Source organism: Rhinopithecus bieti, unplaced genomic scaffold (assembly GCF_001698545.2).
Source record: "Rhinopithecus bieti isolate Rb0 unplaced genomic scaffold, ASM169854v2 scaffold_14826, whole genome shotgun sequence".
NCBI lineage: Eukaryota > Metazoa > Chordata > Mammalia > Primates > Cercopithecidae > Rhinopithecus > Rhinopithecus bieti.
This window is the reverse complement of record NW_016808328.1, coordinates 3,569,817-3,586,697: the sequence shown is the minus strand read 5'-3', so window position 1 is coordinate 3,586,697 and position 16,881 is coordinate 3,569,817. Positions and strand designations below refer to the sequence as shown.

Here is a 16,881-nt window from a genome sequence, read left to right as displayed (position 1 = left end):
CTTTTTTGCTTACTTTTTTTTTTTTTGGCTGCACACTTTTTGGTTCTTTATGTGACAGCAACTGTATGATATTTTCTCTATTTTTTTTGCTAGATGGAGTCTTGCTCTGTTGCCCAGGGTGGAGTGCAGTGGAACGATCATAGCTCACTGCAGCCTTGAACCCCAGGGCTCAAGCAATCTTCCTGCTGCAGCCTCCCAAGTAGCTGGGACTACAGATGCATGCCTCCATGCCTGGTTAATTTTTATGTTTTTTGTAGAGATGGGGTTTGGTCACTGTATTGCCCAGGCTGGTCCCGAACTCCTAGCCTCAAGCGATCCTCCCACTTCCACCTCCCAAAGTGTTGGGATTACAAGCATGAACGATTGTGCCAGGGCAGTAGGATTTTTTGTTTGTTTTTGAGAGGCAGTCTCGCCCTGTTGCCCAGGCTGGAGTGTAATGGTACGATCTCGGCTCACTGCAACTTCCGTCTCCCAGGTTCAAATGATTCTCCTGCCCCAGATTCCTGAGTTGCTGGGATTACAGGCACCTGCCACTACGCCCAGCTATTTTTTGTATTTTTAGTAGAAACGGGGTTTCATCATATTGGCTAGACTGGTCTCAAACTCCTGACCTCGCGATCTGCCCGCCTCGGCCTCCCAAAGGGCTGGGATTATAGGTGTGAGCCACTGCGCCTGGCCAGGATATTTTTATAGCAGGACTGGAAGGATAATTCAGCCTTTCCTCTACCATGATTGATCAAAATTAGTTTTTTGTTAGTGATAGTTTAGGAATTATTTTCCTTCAGCTTTGCAATTCATCGTTGGTAAGATTATTTCACTCTTAATGATTGTTACATTTGGAGCAACTGCTATAAAATATCTTACATATGTGAGCTGTGTATTTGGAAGGATTTTCCACACACTATTTCTGGCTTCGTGCATTTCAAATTTTATTTCTCTTACAATGCCCTTGTACTCCTGGGGCTGGGCATCATAGAATCTGTGATTCAGCACCTTCAGAGCACAACACTCAGGAAGACAGCACAGTGGCATTAGGAATATTCCCGAATGCCACCTGGAGCACCTAGCAAGAATATAACTATACCCGCAGGGGCCAGAATCCCATAAATATACTCACCCCCAGCCCTAAACCCAAATCAGCCTCTCCCTAGCCGGATTTCAAAACACCTGTGGCCACCTGATATAAAGTGAGGTGTGATGAAGGAGAGTTTGGGAGTGGAAAGAGAAAAAAGTCTGAACTAACTATGGTTAAAATATCTTATGTTTGCAACATTTTTATTTTAATTTACTTAGTTTTATTTTTTTGAGACGGAGTCTCACTCTGTCACCCAGGCTGAAGTGCAATGGTGCAACCTCGGCTCACTGCAACCTCCGCCTCCTGGGTTCAAGCAATTCTCCTGCCTTCAAGCAATTCTCCTGCCTCAGCCTCCCAAGTAGCTGGGAATCCACGTGCACACCACCACACCTGCTAGTTTTTGTATTTTTAGTAGAGATGGGGTTTTACCACGTTGGCCAGGCTTGTCTCAAACTCCTGACCTCAGGTGATCTGCTTGTCTCGGCCTCCCAAAGGGCTGGGTTTACACGTGTGAGCCACCGCACATGGCCTATTTTTATTTTTTACATTTTTGATTTAATTAATTAATTTATTTTTTTGATACAGAGTCTTGCTCTGTCTCCCAGGCTGGAGTGCAATGGCGCTATCTTGGCTCACTGCAACCTCCGCCTCCTGGGTTCAAGTGATTCTCCTGCCTCAGCCTCCCAAGTAGCTGGGATTACAGGCACCTGCCACCACACCCAGTTAAATTTTTTTTTTTTTTTGAGACGGAGTCTAATTCTATCACCCAGGTTGGAGTGCAATGGCCCAGTCTCAGCTCACTGCAACCTCCGCCTCCCGGGTTCAAGCAATTATCCTGCCTCAGCCTCCCAAGTAGCTGGGATTACAGGCACCGACCACCATGCCTGGCTAATTTTTGTATTTTTAGTAGAGACAAGGTTTCATCATGTTGGTCAGACTGGTCTCGAACTCCTGACCTCAGGCAATCTGCCTGCCTTGGCTTCCCAAAGTTCTGGGATTACAGGTGTGAGCCACCGTACCCGGCCATGCTCAGCTGATTTTTGTATTTTTAGTAGAGATGGGATTTCACCAGGTTGGCCAGGCTGGTCTTGAATTCCTGACCTCAAGTGATCCACCCACTTTGGCCTCCCCAAAGTCCTGGGATTACAGGAGTGAGCCACCACTCCTGACCCTATTTTTATTTTTATTTTTATTTTTATTTATTTATTTATTTATTTTTTTTTGAGACGGTGTCTCGCTCTGCCCCCAGGCTGGAGTGCAGTGGCACCGACTCGGCTCACTGCAAGCTCCGCCTCCCGGGTTTACGCCATTCTCCTGCCTCAGCCTCCCGAGTAGCTGGGACTACAGGTGCCCGCCACTACGCCCGGCTAATTTTTTTGTATTTTAGTAGAGATGGGGTTTCACTGTGTTAGCCAGGATGGTCTCGATCTCCTGACCTCGTGATCCGCCCACCTCGGCCTCCCAAAGTGCTGGGATTACAGGCTTGAGCCACCGCGCCTGGCCTGACCCTATTTTTATTTTTAAAAAATTTTAATTGGCTTGAGGCACAGTATCAAGAGGCCCTGAGAACATGTACCCCTTATGTTTGCAAAATTTTAAAAAATTATGGCAAGAAAATACATAACAAAACTTAACTATCTGAACCATTTTTTTTGAGATAGGGTCTGCTCTATTGCCTAGGTTGGAGTGCAATGTCATGATCATAGCTCACTGTAACCTCAAGCTTCTGGGCTCAAGTGATCCTTCTGCCTTAGCCTCCTGAGTAACTACAGTACAGCTAGGAGTATAGGCACCACCTAATTTTTAAATTTTAACTTTAATTTTTTGTAGAGACAGGGTTTCGCTGTGTTGCCCAGGTTGGTCTTTTTTTGTTTTTGTTTTTGAGATGGAGTCTCACTCTGTCGCCCAAGCTGGAGTGCAGTGGCTCATCTTGGCTCAACCTCTGCCTCCTGGGTTCAAGGGATTCTCCTGCCTCAGCCTCCTGAGTAGCTGGGATTACAGGTGAGTGCCACCACGCCTGGCTAATTTTTGTATTTTTTGTCGAGACTGGGCTTCACCATGTTGGCCAGGCTGCTGTCGAACTCCTGACCTCAGGTGACCTGCCTGCCTTGGCTTCCCAAAGTGCTGGGATTACAGGCCCAGGTTGGTCTTGAACTCCTGGTTTCAAGTGATCCTCTCGCCTTAGGCTCCCAAGGTGTTGAGATTAAAGGTATGAGCCTTGCACCTGGCTTGTCTTAGCCATTCTAAGTGTACAGTTCAGGAGTGTTAAGTATTTTCACGTTACTGTGCAACAGATCTCTCAAACATTTTCATCTTGCAAAACCGAAAGTTTATAACCATTCTTACTTTTGCAAATTTTATAAAAACATATAATCCCAGCTGGGCGCGGTGGCTCACTCCTGTAATCCCAGCACTCCGGGACGCCGAGGTGGGCGAATCACCTGAGGTCCGGAGTTCGAGACCAGCCTGACCAACATGATGAAACCCCGTTTCTACTAAAAATAAAAAATTAGCTGGGTGTGGCGGCCCGCGCCTGTACTCCCAGCTACTCAGGAAGCTGAGGTAGGAGAATCTCTTGAACCCGGGAAGCAGAGGTTGCAGTGAACTGATATTGTGCCACCGCACTCCAGCCTGGGAGGTAGGAGTGAGCTGATATCGCACCACTGCACTCCAGCCTGGGAGGTTGAAGTGAGCTGAGATCATGCCACTGCACTCCAGCCTGGGAGGTTGAAGTGAGCTGAGATCATGCCACTGCACTCCAGCCTGGGCGACAGAGTGAGACTCATCTCAAAAAACAAACAAACAAACAAAACATATAATCCCATGCAAGTGATGAGTTCTAAAGTTTAAGCTTCAGAGGGCTTCATGATAAATTCATTCTTGCTGAGGGAAGATTTGAATCTTCTCGGAGTCCCCCAGGGGCACAGATTTGGACATCATACACTGTAGGAAATCAAGGTTACATCAAATGACCGCTTCAGGAGGGAGAGCTGTAAGGGAATAATAGGTCCAGAGGTGTTTTTTGTTTGTTTGTTTTGTTTTTGTTTTGTTTTGTTTTACTTTATCGCCCAGGTTGGAGTGCAGTGGTGCGATCTCGGCTCACCGCAACCTCCGCCTCCTGGGTTCAAGCGATTCTTGTGCCTCAGCCTCCTGAGTAGCTGGGATTACTGGCATGTGCCACAACACCCGGCTGATATTTGTATTTATAGTAGAGATGGGGTTTCACCATGTTGGCTAGGCTGGTCTCGAATTCCCAATCTCAGGTGATCCGCCTGCCTTGGCCTCCCAAAGTGATGGGATTATAGGTGTGAGCCACTGTGCCCGGCCAGGTCCAAAGGTTTTAACCTTCTCATGGATTCCTGGGATTTTGAGGTGGTGTCTCAGGCACTGCCAATTTGGGCTGCTTAGCTCCTCCCCTCGCCCACACTTGAAACCTCTGTTTAAATAATAATGATGACATTAATGATCATCATTCAAGCTGACATACATTGGATACTTTACTACATGATAGACACTATTCCAAGTACCCCACTTGTATCAAGTTACTTAATTCTTTTTTTTTTTTTTTTTTTTTTTTTTGTTTTTTTGAGATGAAGTCTCACTCTGTTGCCCAGGCTGGAGTGCAATGGCGCAATCTCGGCTCACTGCAACCTCTGCCTCCCGGATTCAAGCGATTCTCCTGCCTCAGCCTCCCGAGTAGCTGGGACTACAGGCACATGCCACCATGCCCAGCTAATTTTTTTTTGTATTTTTAGTAGAGATGGGGTTTCACTATGTTGGCCAGGCTGGCCTTGAACTCCTGACCTTGTGATCCATCCACCTCGGCCTCCCAAAGTGCTGGGATTACAGACATGAGCCACCACGCTGGGCCAAGTTACTTAATTCTTACAATGTAACTATGTGGTTGGAATGATCATTATCCCATTTTCCAGAGAAGGATGCCAGGGCTCGAAAAGCTTCAGTTTTTAGATTAAGGTTCCTTGTAAGATACCTTTTGAAAAAAAATTGTTCTACTAATAACATGTTTTGAAAAAGTCTGAATTAGTCCAGGGTATTAATTTTACACATGGGGAAGTAAAATCCAGAAAAAGGGGTCATTTGTTTAATGTCACACACTTATTCTTTCATTATTTCCTGGGTGCCTGCCTTGTGCTAGTGACTGTGCTATGACATAAGGGTTCAGAGGTAAACAAGATACTCATGGAATATAATTTTAGTGGAGACCAGTGGGCAATATATACAACAAGAAATGAATAAGCAAAACCATTCCAGAAGTGCTGGGATGATACATTTGAGATGTGACTGAGTGACAAGGAGAGAGAGAGTGTTAATTTAGATGGAGAGGTGGTCAGGAGAGTGTGGTCTGTGGAGGTGTCATATGAGCCACAAGCTGTGACCTGAAGAAGTCAACCGTGCACTGCTATGGGGGGAGAACACTCCAGACAGAGGGATCTATGAGTGCAAAGGCCCTGAGGCAGGAATGGCTTGTTAGTAATAGAGCAGACTCCTGGTCCAGTACTCCTTTGCTGCCTGCTGCTCTCTAGGCCCTCGGAGAGGCTCCTTTGGTGTCCTGGACCTCCCTGAAGCTCAGTCTCTAAGGTGACAACTGATCTAGGAAGGTAGCACATCTGGCTTCCTGCGGGTCCTCCCAGAAGCCCTGTGGCTGAACCGGATCTGAGTTTCCTGGTTCCTGTCTGGCAGAAGGGGAGCAGATCTCCTCCCTGCCTCCTCTCCCCAGGCTCTAGCCCTGGCCCCAAATCTCCATGGCAACCCCTGGACACGGTTCTGAACCACAGGAGGAGGATCTGGAAGGCGGAGCACGAAGATCATAGTGAAGAGACCAGGGGGCTGGAGGACTTGCCTCCTTCTTCTCCTTGTGTCCCACCAGCCTCCCTGCTGGCCTGACCAGGCCCCATACCCCAGTCTCCCCAGAAACCCCAAGCTGAAGATTCTGTGGGTCTGCCCTATTGCTAGGCACAGCAGAGCCTGGATGGAGGCTTGTCTTCCGCAGTTGCCCCAAAGGTTGCTCTTGCTGGGGGCAGCCACCCTGACTGCAACTGCTTTGGAGACAGGTAAGTATGAGGGGGCTTGGTTGGGGTACCCAGAAGACTTGGGCCCCCACCATCCTTAGAGACTGTGTCTCCCCAGTCAGCACTCGTCTTGCTGGGCTGAGACCTTGTGAGTTGGAGGAGGCTGGGAAACTGTGTCCGGTCTTGCTTGGCATCCCCAAGTCCAACCCTAAGCCTTCTGGAAGGCTGGACTTCCCAGTCACCTAGAAGCAGGAGTCTGGGAGCGGGCAGGACAGCCCTCAGGGCCTGCTTTGCAAAACTCTGTAGGCTTTGGATTCAGAGAAGCTGCATTTACACACTCTGCCACTTCTTCTGTTTGTACCTTTAAGATCATTGTTTCAACTCTCTGTCTGAATTTCTTTGGCAGTAAAATGAAAATAATAGGCCCTTGCCCTTAAAGGCAATGATTATTGTGCATATAAGATGAGATAAGCCATGCAAGACACTTCACAATGCCTGGCACATAAAAGATGCCCAATTCCTGGCCGGGCATGGTGGCTCACACCTGTAATCCCGGCACTGTGTGATGCTAAGGCGGGTAAATCAGGAGGTCAGGAGTTCGAGACCAGCCTGGCCAACATGGTGAAACCCCCATCTCTACTAAAATACAAAACTGGCCGGGCGCGGTGGCTCAAGCCTGTAATCCCAGCACTTTGGGAGGCCGAGACGGGCGGATCACGAGGTCAGGAGATCGAGACCATCCTGGCTAACATGGTGAAACCCCGTCTCTACTAAAAAATACAAAAAACTAGCCGGGCAAGGTGGTGGGCGCCTGTAGTCCCAGCTACTTGGGAGGCTGAGGCAGGAGAATGGCCATAAACCCGGGGAGGCAGAGCCTTGCAGTGAGCTGAGATCCGGGCAGCTGCACTCCAGCCTGGGCCGATCAAGAGCGCAGGAACTACCGTCTCAAAAAAAAAAAAAAAAAAAATACGAAAAAATTAGCTGGCATGGTGGCATCATGCCCTGTAATCCCAGCTACTTTGGCGAGCTGGGCAGTAGAGACATCGCTTGCAAAACCAGGGAGTTTGAGCGCCCCTGCAGTTGAGCCGAGATTGCCCACCACTGCACTCCAGGCCTGGCACAGGAGAGAGCGATCCGTCTCATAAAAAAAAAAAAAAAAAAAGGGGGTACCCAATTCGCTTACTCTCTAAACTCCATGCCTGTCCTGTGTACCTTTAGGGTAGGCTCTGGCTTTAGCAGAGAAATACCAAACATTGGAAAGTGCTTCACATCCTGAGCTCTGGTGAAGAATTTTTTCTTCGAAGACCCTCATCCTGACTGGTCCTCAAGCACCCACTGGTCCCTATCTTGCACCAGAAAACCCACCTACTCTTTTCTCTCTGTCCTTACAGAAATCAGGGCTACTTTGAGTACTTACACATCATCTCATTTAATCCTCACAATAACCCTGTACCAGTGAGGATATTTTGGGCTGTAAGTAACAGACAACAAACTAAATGGGGCTTAAATGGTAGGATATTTGCTGTTTCACTTAAGAGTGGTCATAGGTAATTCCAGAGATGGTTAACTCAACGGCTCAACAATGTCACTGTTCCTCTGAAATGCTCTGACCTCATCTTTGCAAAATGGCTGCTGCAGCTCTGGACATCCCATCCTCATCCTCAGTCAGCAACTTTCAAAAGCAGGAAGAAAAGGGGCTCCTTAACACACAGCTCTCCTTTTTTTCTTTCTTTTTTCTTTTCTTTTTTTTTTGTGATGGAGTCTTGCTGTGTTGCCCAGGCTGGAGTGCAGTGGCTTGATCTCGGCTCACTGCAACCTCCGCCTCCCAAGTTCAAGAAATTCTCCTGCCTCAGCCTCTCAAATAGTTGGGATTACAGGTGCGTGCCACCACGTCCGGCTAATTTTTTGTAGAGACGGGGTTTCACCACAGTGGCCTGGCTGGTCTCAAACTCCGGTGAGCCACTCGCCTTGGCCTCCAAAGTGCTGGGATTACTGGCGTGAGCCACCGTGCTCGGCCCCGCATCTTAGGGTTTTGAATAAGGGATTGTAGAGTTGAATTAAATTAAATTAAATCATTTAGTCCTCACAATCATTCTGAGATTGCTTAATCATCCCCATCTTACCGATAAGGAAACAGGCTCAGAGAGGGCGAGTGGATCACACAGCGGGCAGGGGGCAGAGTCGAGTTCGGGGTCGCGCCGTGCAGCTCCAGCATCCGTGCCTTCCGCTGCAGCCGACCTGGCGGACATGTGCGGGCAGACGTGGCAGGGAGACGGGCTGCTGCTGCGCTCGCATGCCGCCTCGCTCAGGTTCTACTTCGTGGCTCCGGACACGGACTGCTGGCTCTGGGTGCAGGCGGCGGCCCCCGGCGACCGGATCCGCTTCCAGTTCCGCTTCTTCCTGGTCTACAGCCTGACCCCCGCGCCCCTGGCGCTCAACACCTCCTCCCCGGCCCCGGCCGGCCAGTGCGCCTCCGGCTCCTACCTGCAGTTCTACGAGGGCCCGCCGGGGGCGCCCTGGCCCCTGGGGTCCGCCCTCTGCGGCCTGACCATCCCGGTCCCCGTGGCATCCTCCGGACCCTTCCTAGGCCTGCGCCTGGTCACGAGAGGCCGCCAGCCCCGCGTGGACTTCGTGGGCGAAGGCACCTCTTTCCGTCTGGGTGAGCTGAGGCTGAAGGCCGGGACGGGGCCCTATGCAGAGGCCATGCGGGACTGGGGCCACAGTGGGGGCCCCGGTGAGGGCTGCTGCCAACAGGGGAATGGCGCGAGCGCCCAGAGCACAAGATGGCAGGGACTGGGTCCAAAGGGAGGGAAGAAGGTGGTGGCTAGTGTGGCAGGGTCACAATAAGGGACCTCCCGGATCTTAAGAGTCAACCATCTAAATCTGGCTACTGTGGATGTGTGTGCCAGACTGTCCTACCAGCCCAAGTGCACACACACATACACACACACACACACAACTTCCTCCCCACACACACTCACACACAACTCCCACACATGTACACACCTCACACTCTGACATCCACACACACGTCACATACACACAACCCACGCACCTCATCGCCCCCACACACTCCACACTCATGCATTTCACTCACTGCAGCACACGCCTCACGCTGCACACTCACCATTATCACACACCTCATATGCACACAGTACCACTTTGCACGCTTACACACAGCTCCCACGCTCTCATGCCACATGCTGGCTGCTGTGCGCTGGGTCAGCCCTTCAGATGTTTGAGAAGGGTGTGGTCAGGACTCTCCAGGCCTGTAGGCAGCAGAAACCAACTCAAGCCAGGAAAGGGGCCTCTTGGAACTGCAATTAATAATACTCACCCGACTGGAGGCCTGGCTTACGCCTGTAATCCCAGCACTTTGGGAGGTCAAGGCATGAGGATCACTTGAGTTCAGGAGTTCAAGACCAGCCTGAGTGACAGAGAGAGCCCTGCCTAAAACAACAACAAAAAATATTTTAAAAAATATAATAACTAAAAATAATAAAATTAATAACAGTACTTGCCCCATAAGGGTATTGTGGGGCCTCAATGAGCCAGGATATGAAGTATTTACAGCTGCGCCTGGCACAGAAGAGGAAGTCAGTACGTGTTAGCTGCCATCCTCCACCCTTCTCCCCCTGAAACACTCATCCATGCTCTCATCCGCATCCTCGACAGCACCTATCTCCTGCCCACACCCCCACACTGTCACCATGGGACCACACACCCTGCTGTGTCGTGGGCCGGACCAGGATCCTCACCTCAGGCTTCCGCTTCTGGCCTCAGGACCTTGTGGTGCCTACTTCCGCTGCCAGAATGGCAGGTGCATCCCCTCAAGCCTCGTGTGTGACCCCTGGGGCATGGACAACTGTGGCGACGGCAGTGACCAGGGCTCCTGGTCACCAGCTGACTGCAGAGGTCAGTGCGTGGTGCAGACTGGGCCCTACCGAACAGCTGGAAGGAAGCCTGGCTGGCTGTAACTCCCCTTCCCTAGGGCAGGGCCCGAGTGGGGAGGCAGGAGAGAGGAAAGCGGAAGTGTGGAATTGGCTTAGGCCAAGGGCTGGAGGGGCAGAGCAGTCAGGCAGAGAGCTACGCTGCAGATGTATCTCATCCGGCAGATTCCAAATGATGCTTTAGTGGTGGAAACTTTTGCTAAATGGGACCTGGCACGGAGGCCCAAGACATTCAAAGGAGATATCCTCTGCTTCACTGGATGGCGGTCCTGGGGCTCTGGCTGCCTGATGTCTCTCTGAGGGCCCTGAGTGTCACTCTCAAGACATAATTTGAAAACCATCAATCCAGTCTGACTCCCACGCTTTACAGATCGGGAAACTGAGGCCTAGAGAGAAGTGACTTGCCCAAGGTCATAAAGCCAGTGAGTAAAATGAGCAGGAATGATATCTGTAGACAGGGGAGTGGGATAGGAGGGCTAGGGTTAGTGGAAGGGACCAGAATAAATCACCCAGGAATAACCTTCCTGGGGATCTAGAGATGTCCCATCTGCCCACCACACCCAATTAGGAGTGGGATGGAGGTAGGGCTGCCAGGTGCAGTTGAACAGGGGTGAAACACAGTTTCCCAGAACCCCACATACTTAGCTTCCCCATCCCCCGCTCAGCCATCTTTGCAGGTTCCTGGTCATTTCCCTGATGCTGTCTGCTTTGTGCCATGAGACCCAGGTCCTATGTCCAGTTGTCCTCCATCCAGGCTCATTCCCTTGTGGATCTCGTTTATATTGTATCACCAACGGGACTTGTCTTTGAACTTCAGCTACATAACCTTCTCCCTGCTCAGCATCTCTGCGTGGATGTATAGGTGAAATCTCAAACTTAACTTGCCCCACACTGGACTCCTGGTCCACAGCCCTCCCTGCATCCTGCTTCCTTCTCACTGAGCAGCAGCTTCACATTCCAGATGCCCAGGCCTCACACTGAGCCATCTTTTACTCCCCACTTAACCCATAGCCTATAACCCATAACCAAGCCAGCGACAAGTCCTTGGAAAGCTCTCCAGACTCTGACCCTTCTCACACCTGCTCTGCCATCACCTGGTTTGAGCCACCACCAGTTCTCGTCTGGGTTGTTCTAATAACCTCTGAACTGGTCTCCCTCCTTCTGTCCTTTGCCTCTGACAGCATGTTCTTCCCGTGGAAGCCTCGGGGAGGCTTCTTTTTCTTTTTCTTTCAAATGAACTTGTTTATTTATTTATTTATTGTTTTGAGATAGGGTCTCATTCTATTATCCAGGCTGGAGTGCTGTGGCGCCATCTCGGCTCACTGCAACCTCTGCTTCCTGGACTCAGGTGTTCCTCCCACCTCAGCCTCCAGAGCAGCTGGGACTACACCGTACGCTGCCATGCCCAGCTAATTTTTGTGGTTTTTGTAGAGATGAGGTCTCACTATTTTGCAAGGGCTAGTCTGGAACTCCTGGGCTCAAGTGATCTTCCTGCCTTGGCCTCCCAAAGTGCTGGGATTGCATGAACTTCATTTCTCAGGGCAGTGTTAGATTTACAAAAAAATTGAGAAGATAGTACAGAAAATTCTCATATACCCAGCACTCAGTTTGGGTGCTATTATTGACGTTTTACATTAGTATGAGACATTTGTTTTAATTAATGAAGCAATATTAACTAAAGTCCACAGTTTATTCAGTTTTCCCTAGTTTTTGCCTAATGTCCTTTTTCTGTCCCAGGATCCCATTCAGCTTCTCATGTTACACTTATTTATTTATTTATTTTATTACTTTTTTTCAGATAGAGTCTTGCTCTGTTGCCTAGGCTAGATAGACTGCAGTGGCATGATCTCGGCTCACTGCAACCTCCGCCTCCCGGGTTCAAGCAGTTCTCCTGCCTCAGCCTCCCATGTAGCTGGGATTACAGGCGCACACCACCACGCCCAGCTAATTTTTGTATTTTTAATAGAGACGGGGTTTCACCATGTTGGCCAGGCTGGTCTAACTCCTGACCTCAAGTGATCCACCCGCCTTGGCCTCCCAAAGTGCTGGGATTACAGGCGTGAGCCTCCGCGCCCAGCCTCATGTTATGTTCATTAATAGTCATCATGCCTCTTTAGGCTCCCCTTGGCAGTGGCAGTTTCTCAGGATTTCCTGGTTTTTGATGACCTTGACAGTTGTGAGTACTGCTCAGGGATTTTGTAAGATGCCCCACTATTGGGATTTATTTGGTACTTTTCTCATAAGACTGGAGTTACAGTTCACAGAAGTGAAATGCCATCTTTATCACATCATATCAAAGGTACACACGCCCAGCATGACTTTGGTGTTGGGTGGTGGTTGACGCTGACCTTGACCGCCTGGCTGAAGTCATGTCTGCTTGATTTCTCCACTGTTACTTTTGGCCCCATCTTTCCCCACTGTATTCTTGGGAAGTCACTATATATAGCCCACTTGAGTGGGGAGTTATGCTTCCCCGCCAGAGGAACCTTTTAAAGCAGTAAATCAGGTTATGTCACTCTCCTGCTCAAAACCCTCATCTCGCTCAGCAAAGGCAAAGCCTCCCTCAGGCTGGAAAGCCCTGCACGATATGGCCCTGCCCCTTATTTCCTGGCCCCGCCTCTTCTTTCCCGGCCCTGCCTCCTCCCTGGCCCCACCTCCTCCCTGGCCCTGCCTCCTCTCCACACTCCAGCCTTGTTCTGGCCTTTGTAGTAGCTGTGTCCTCTACCAGACTTTTCTTCTGAGATCTGCATTGCAAGCTCATTCTTTTGCTTCCTGGTGGGTCTCTAGTTAACTTCTTCCCTGACTCCTTTATATAAAAATAGCAACCCTGGCCAAGTGCAGTGGCTTGTGCCTGTAATCCCAGCACTTTGGGAGGCCAAGATGGGCGGATCACCTGTAGTCGGGAGGTAGAGACCAGCCTGACCAACATGGAGAAACCCCATTTGTACTAAAAATACAAAATTAGCCGGGCATGGTGGCACATGCCTGTAGTCCCAGCTACTTGGGAGGCTGAGGCAGGAGAATCGCTTGAACCCAGGAGGCATAGGTTGCGGTGAGCCAAGATTACTCCATTGCACTCCAGCCTGGGCAACAAGAGCAAAACTCCTCCTCCTCAAAAAAAAAAAAAAAAAAAAAAAGTTATATTATTAATAACTGTTAATATATTATTATAGTCTAATATGCATATTAGAATAGTCAAAATCACAGAGACAGGAAGTAGAGCCATGGTCACCAGGGGCTGGGGAGGTGGGGACAAGGAGGATATGGAGTTAATGGAATTGATGGAGTTTTAGTTTGGGCAGATGCAAAGTTCTGGAGATGGACGCCAGTGATGGCTGCCCAGTGTGAATGTGTATTAGTCTGTCCTCGCATTGCTATAAAAAAACACCAGAGACTGGGTAATTTATAAAGAAAAGAGGTTTAATTGTCTCACAGTTCTGCAGGTTGTACAGGAAGCATGATGCTGGCATCTGCTTAGCATCTGGGGATGCCTCAGGAACCTTACGCCTCAGGAAACTTACAATCTTGGCAGAAGACGAGGGGAGCAGGTGCAGCCAGAGTAGGAGAGAGAGAGTGGGGAGGCATTGCACACTTTTAAACAACCAGATCTTGCAAGAACTCACTGTCATGAGAACAGCACCAAGGGGTTGGTACTAAACTATTCACGAGAAATCCATCCCCATGATCCAATCACCTCCCACCAGGCCCCACCTCCAACACTGGGAATTACAATTTGACCTGTGATTTGGGTGGGAACACAGATCCAAACCCTATCAGAATATATTTAATGCCACTGAACTGCACCCCTAACCATGGTTAAATGGTAAATGTTATGTGCTTTGCCACAGTAAGAAAAGCAGCAGCCCTGCCCCCACCAACATGAGTAATTTTTCTCACTAGCACGTGTCTCCTTTGGACTGAAATTCTATTCACGTGTTTTGTTTCTCCCCACACTAAACTCCCAGTTCCATGAAGACATATTTGTCATGTGCTTATGGTTGTATCCCCCAGTTGCTAGAGCCATGCCTGGGGCATAGGAGATGCTCAAGAAATACTAGTCAAATGAATGGAAGAATGAACCTCTATGGCTCAGTTTCCTTATCTGTGAAATGGGGATAAACCTCACCCTTCAGAGTTGTCGTAAACTGTAAGCCGCATACATAGGTAAAGGGCCCAGCACAGAGTGTGGTGCTTGATGTACAGAAAATGCTCACGGCTGGGCACGGTGGCTCACGCCTGTAATCCCAGCATTTTGGGAGTCTAAGGCAGGTGGATCGCTTGAGCTCAGGAGTCGAGACCAGCTTGGGCAACATAGTGAGATCCTGTCTCTACAAAAAATAAAAAAATTAGCCAGGTGTGGTGGCACGTGCTGGTAGTCCCAGCTACTCAGGAGGCTGAGCTGGGAGGATCGCTTGAGACTGGGAGGCAGAAGTTGCAGTGAGTGGTGACGCGCCACTGGATTCCAGCCTGGGTGACAGACTGAGACCCTGCCTCAATGCTCAGTACATGTACACCCTCTTCCTTGAGAAGTAGCTCCACTCATAGACCCTAGGCCCTGGAGCCAGACCGTGTGAATTCAAGTCCTCCTATCACTTCCAGCTAAGTGACCTTGGCAAGTGACAACCTCTCTGTAAAATGGAAACACAAAGAGTGACAGACTCAGGGAAGTCTTGTGAGGACTGAATGAAACACACAAGTGCCCCAGAAAGGGCAGTTCTCAGTGTGCTAGTTCTGTTCTTTCCCACGTAGGTCCCTCTCCGGTGCCCAGCGAGACAGGAAGTACAGACGACCACACCTCCAGATCTCTGACTCCCTCTCCAGCTCTTGGGTCTGCAGGATCCCTCCGGATTACAGCTGAGAGGAGTCCCCCAGCAGGCAGGGACCCCACGAGGCAGGACGCAGCTTTGGAAGGTTACACCCTGCTCCTACTCTCCCCACCAAAATCACACCTGTCCCTCTCCAGGTGATGGAGACGGGGCAGTGGGCCCAGGCCAAGGCCTGAGTGGACTTTCTCCTCCCACAGGCCCCCAGCTCCGAGGGGTGGCGCTGGTCTCCTCGATGCTCCTGGCTTCTGCTGGCCTCCTCATGGGCCTCCTCTGGTGCTGTTGCTCTCCTAGCTGGCTGGCCTGGCAACCTGGTGCCTGTGGCCTCTGCCTCCGCTGCAGCACAGCCTCTGCCATTTGCTACCCATGTCCCAGCCAGGTCTCCCCAGGGGGCGGCAGCTGAGTGGCCCAGCCTTCCAGGGTCAGGGAGGCGATCCCTAGAGGGCTTTGGGCACACGGGAATGAGACTAGGCTCTGGGGTCAGACAGACTCTTCGGGTTCTAACCTGGCTCTCTGTCTGATGTTGGACAGGCCTCCTAACCCTCTGAGACTCAGCTGCCCCTCCAGAAAATAGGAGGACGATTCCTGCCTCACAGGGTTGGGGATCTGGGAGCCTCACTGATCCCAAAACACCTTGCTTCACCCCCAGATCTCACCTGCCCTGCTCTGCCCCATCCACAGACTCCACTGACTGAAGCCCTCATCAAAGACACGGGAGGCCCCTGGCGGGGATAGCACCGTTTATTAAGAAAAATCAAGACAAAGACCACAGGAGGGTCCCTTCTAGGACACTGAGGCCAGGCGTCCCAACCCCACAGTCTGGGAGCCACTGGCAGGATGGCACTCGAGCTGGATCTTCAGGCTCCCGCAGATGGGGCAGGGTGGTCGGTGGTCATATCCCTCTCCTCTCTCTCCCAGTTGTGAGTCCGGCTTTCCCCCACCCAAGGCACTAGCTCTTCCTGGGCACCAGCAGCGGCTGAGGAGTCCCTGGGCCTTCACTTCCAGATGAGTGGGGATGTGGCCTGGGGTGGGCAAGGCCCGGTGGGCGGGGCCCTCTCAGTGCTGGGCTCTGCCTATAGCAGCTCCTGGTAAGAGTTGGGGTGGGTTTTCCCTTACAGCCCCTGAGGGAGGGACCCCGGGCTGTGTGCTGGCAGGAGGGGGTGGGAATGCAGGCCAGGAGGGCGTGGTGGGGGGGGAGGCTGCCAGAGGAGGTGCCAGGGGCTGGGGGGAGGTGGGTGGGGGTGCTGAAAAACGAGCTGGTGGGGATGGGGACCGCCTGCCCAGGGGTGAGCTGCCTTTTGCTCCACAGCCGGCACTAAAGACAATTCCCAATCCTGAGTGGGTGGCAGAGGTTCCTGCGATGCCCGTCTCAGGTAGCTGTGGGGCACCAGCCTACAAGCCGAGGTTGGCTCTCCTAGGAGTGAGAACTGCCCAAGGGCTGCAGAAACAAGCCACCAAGCTCTATCTTGGGGCCTCCATTGGTGGGTAGGGGAGAGTGGGGCAGTTCTGGGCCCACCCAGCCACTGTTCCTGACCCCAAGTCCTGGTGGCTTTCTGAGGCGCCTACTCCCATCAAACCTGTCTTGCCCGCCAGCCTTGTGGCTTTGCCCAGCTGTGTGGGTGGGGGTGGCGTGCCCACCTCCAGTCCAGCCCAGGGCGGTAGCAGCAAAGCGTGGCATCGCCTCAGTTTCTTACAAAAATTCATAATAATATTAATAATAATATACTCGACGTTGTCGGGTTGGGGCGCGGCCCGGGAGTCCGTGTGGGGCAGGCAGGTGCCTACGAGGGGCAGGGGCGTGTGTTGGCCCCGGCCTGGGCGCGGTGCTGCAGGTCCAGGGGCTGTGGGGGCAGGGCGCCGGGTCGGGCCGAGTGCAGCACCAGGTTCTTGACACAGCCTGTGATGCCCGAGGAGAACCTGCCCCCGGTCAGCATGGTCACGTCGGGGGCTCCGCCTGCCAGGAGGTGAGAGGACAGGGCTTGTGGGCTCCAGCAGCTCAGGAG

General features: G+C 51.3%; 2 protein-coding genes across 2 annotated transcripts in view; one reads left to right on the top strand and one right to left on the bottom strand.

The window, feature by feature from the left end:
* Positions 1-6,061: 6,061 nt before the first annotated feature.
* LDLRAD2 (low density lipoprotein receptor class A domain containing 2) lies at positions 6,062-16,571 on the top strand. Its single transcript, XM_017886477.1, has 5 exons — positions 6,062-6,147; positions 8,339-8,764; positions 9,889-10,020; positions 14,805-14,966; positions 15,079-16,571. The coding sequence occupies exons 1-5, from the start codon at positions 6,066-6,068 to the stop codon at positions 15,279-15,281; spliced, it is 1,005 nt and encodes a 334-aa protein (XP_017741966.1). The 5' UTR covers positions 6,062-6,065; the 3' UTR covers positions 15,282-16,571.
* The window catches only part of HSPG2 (heparan sulfate proteoglycan 2), a 111,080-nt gene continuing 109,800 nt past the window's right edge, over positions 15,602-16,881 (bottom strand). Inside the window, 1 exon segment of the mRNA XM_017886455.1 lies at positions 15,602-16,832. Coding sequence (XP_017741944.1) covers positions 16,660-16,832 — 173 coding nt within the window. The 3' untranslated portion in view covers positions 15,602-16,659.

Excerpts from the sequence above, each read along its gene's own strand:
- LDLRAD2 (XM_017886477.1), top strand. The coding sequence starts at position 6,066 with ATGGAGGCTTGTCTTCCGCAGTTGCCCCAAAGGTTGCTCTTGCTGGGG. Across the intron at positions 8,765-9,888 it reads AGGCACCTCTTTCCGTCTGG|GACCTTGTGGTGCCTACTTC; the intron begins GTGAGCTGAGGC and ends TTCTGGCCTCAG. Across the intron at positions 10,021-14,804 it reads GTCACCAGCTGACTGCAGAG|GTCCCTCTCCGGTGCCCAGC; the intron begins GTCAGTGCGTGG and ends TTTCCCACGTAG.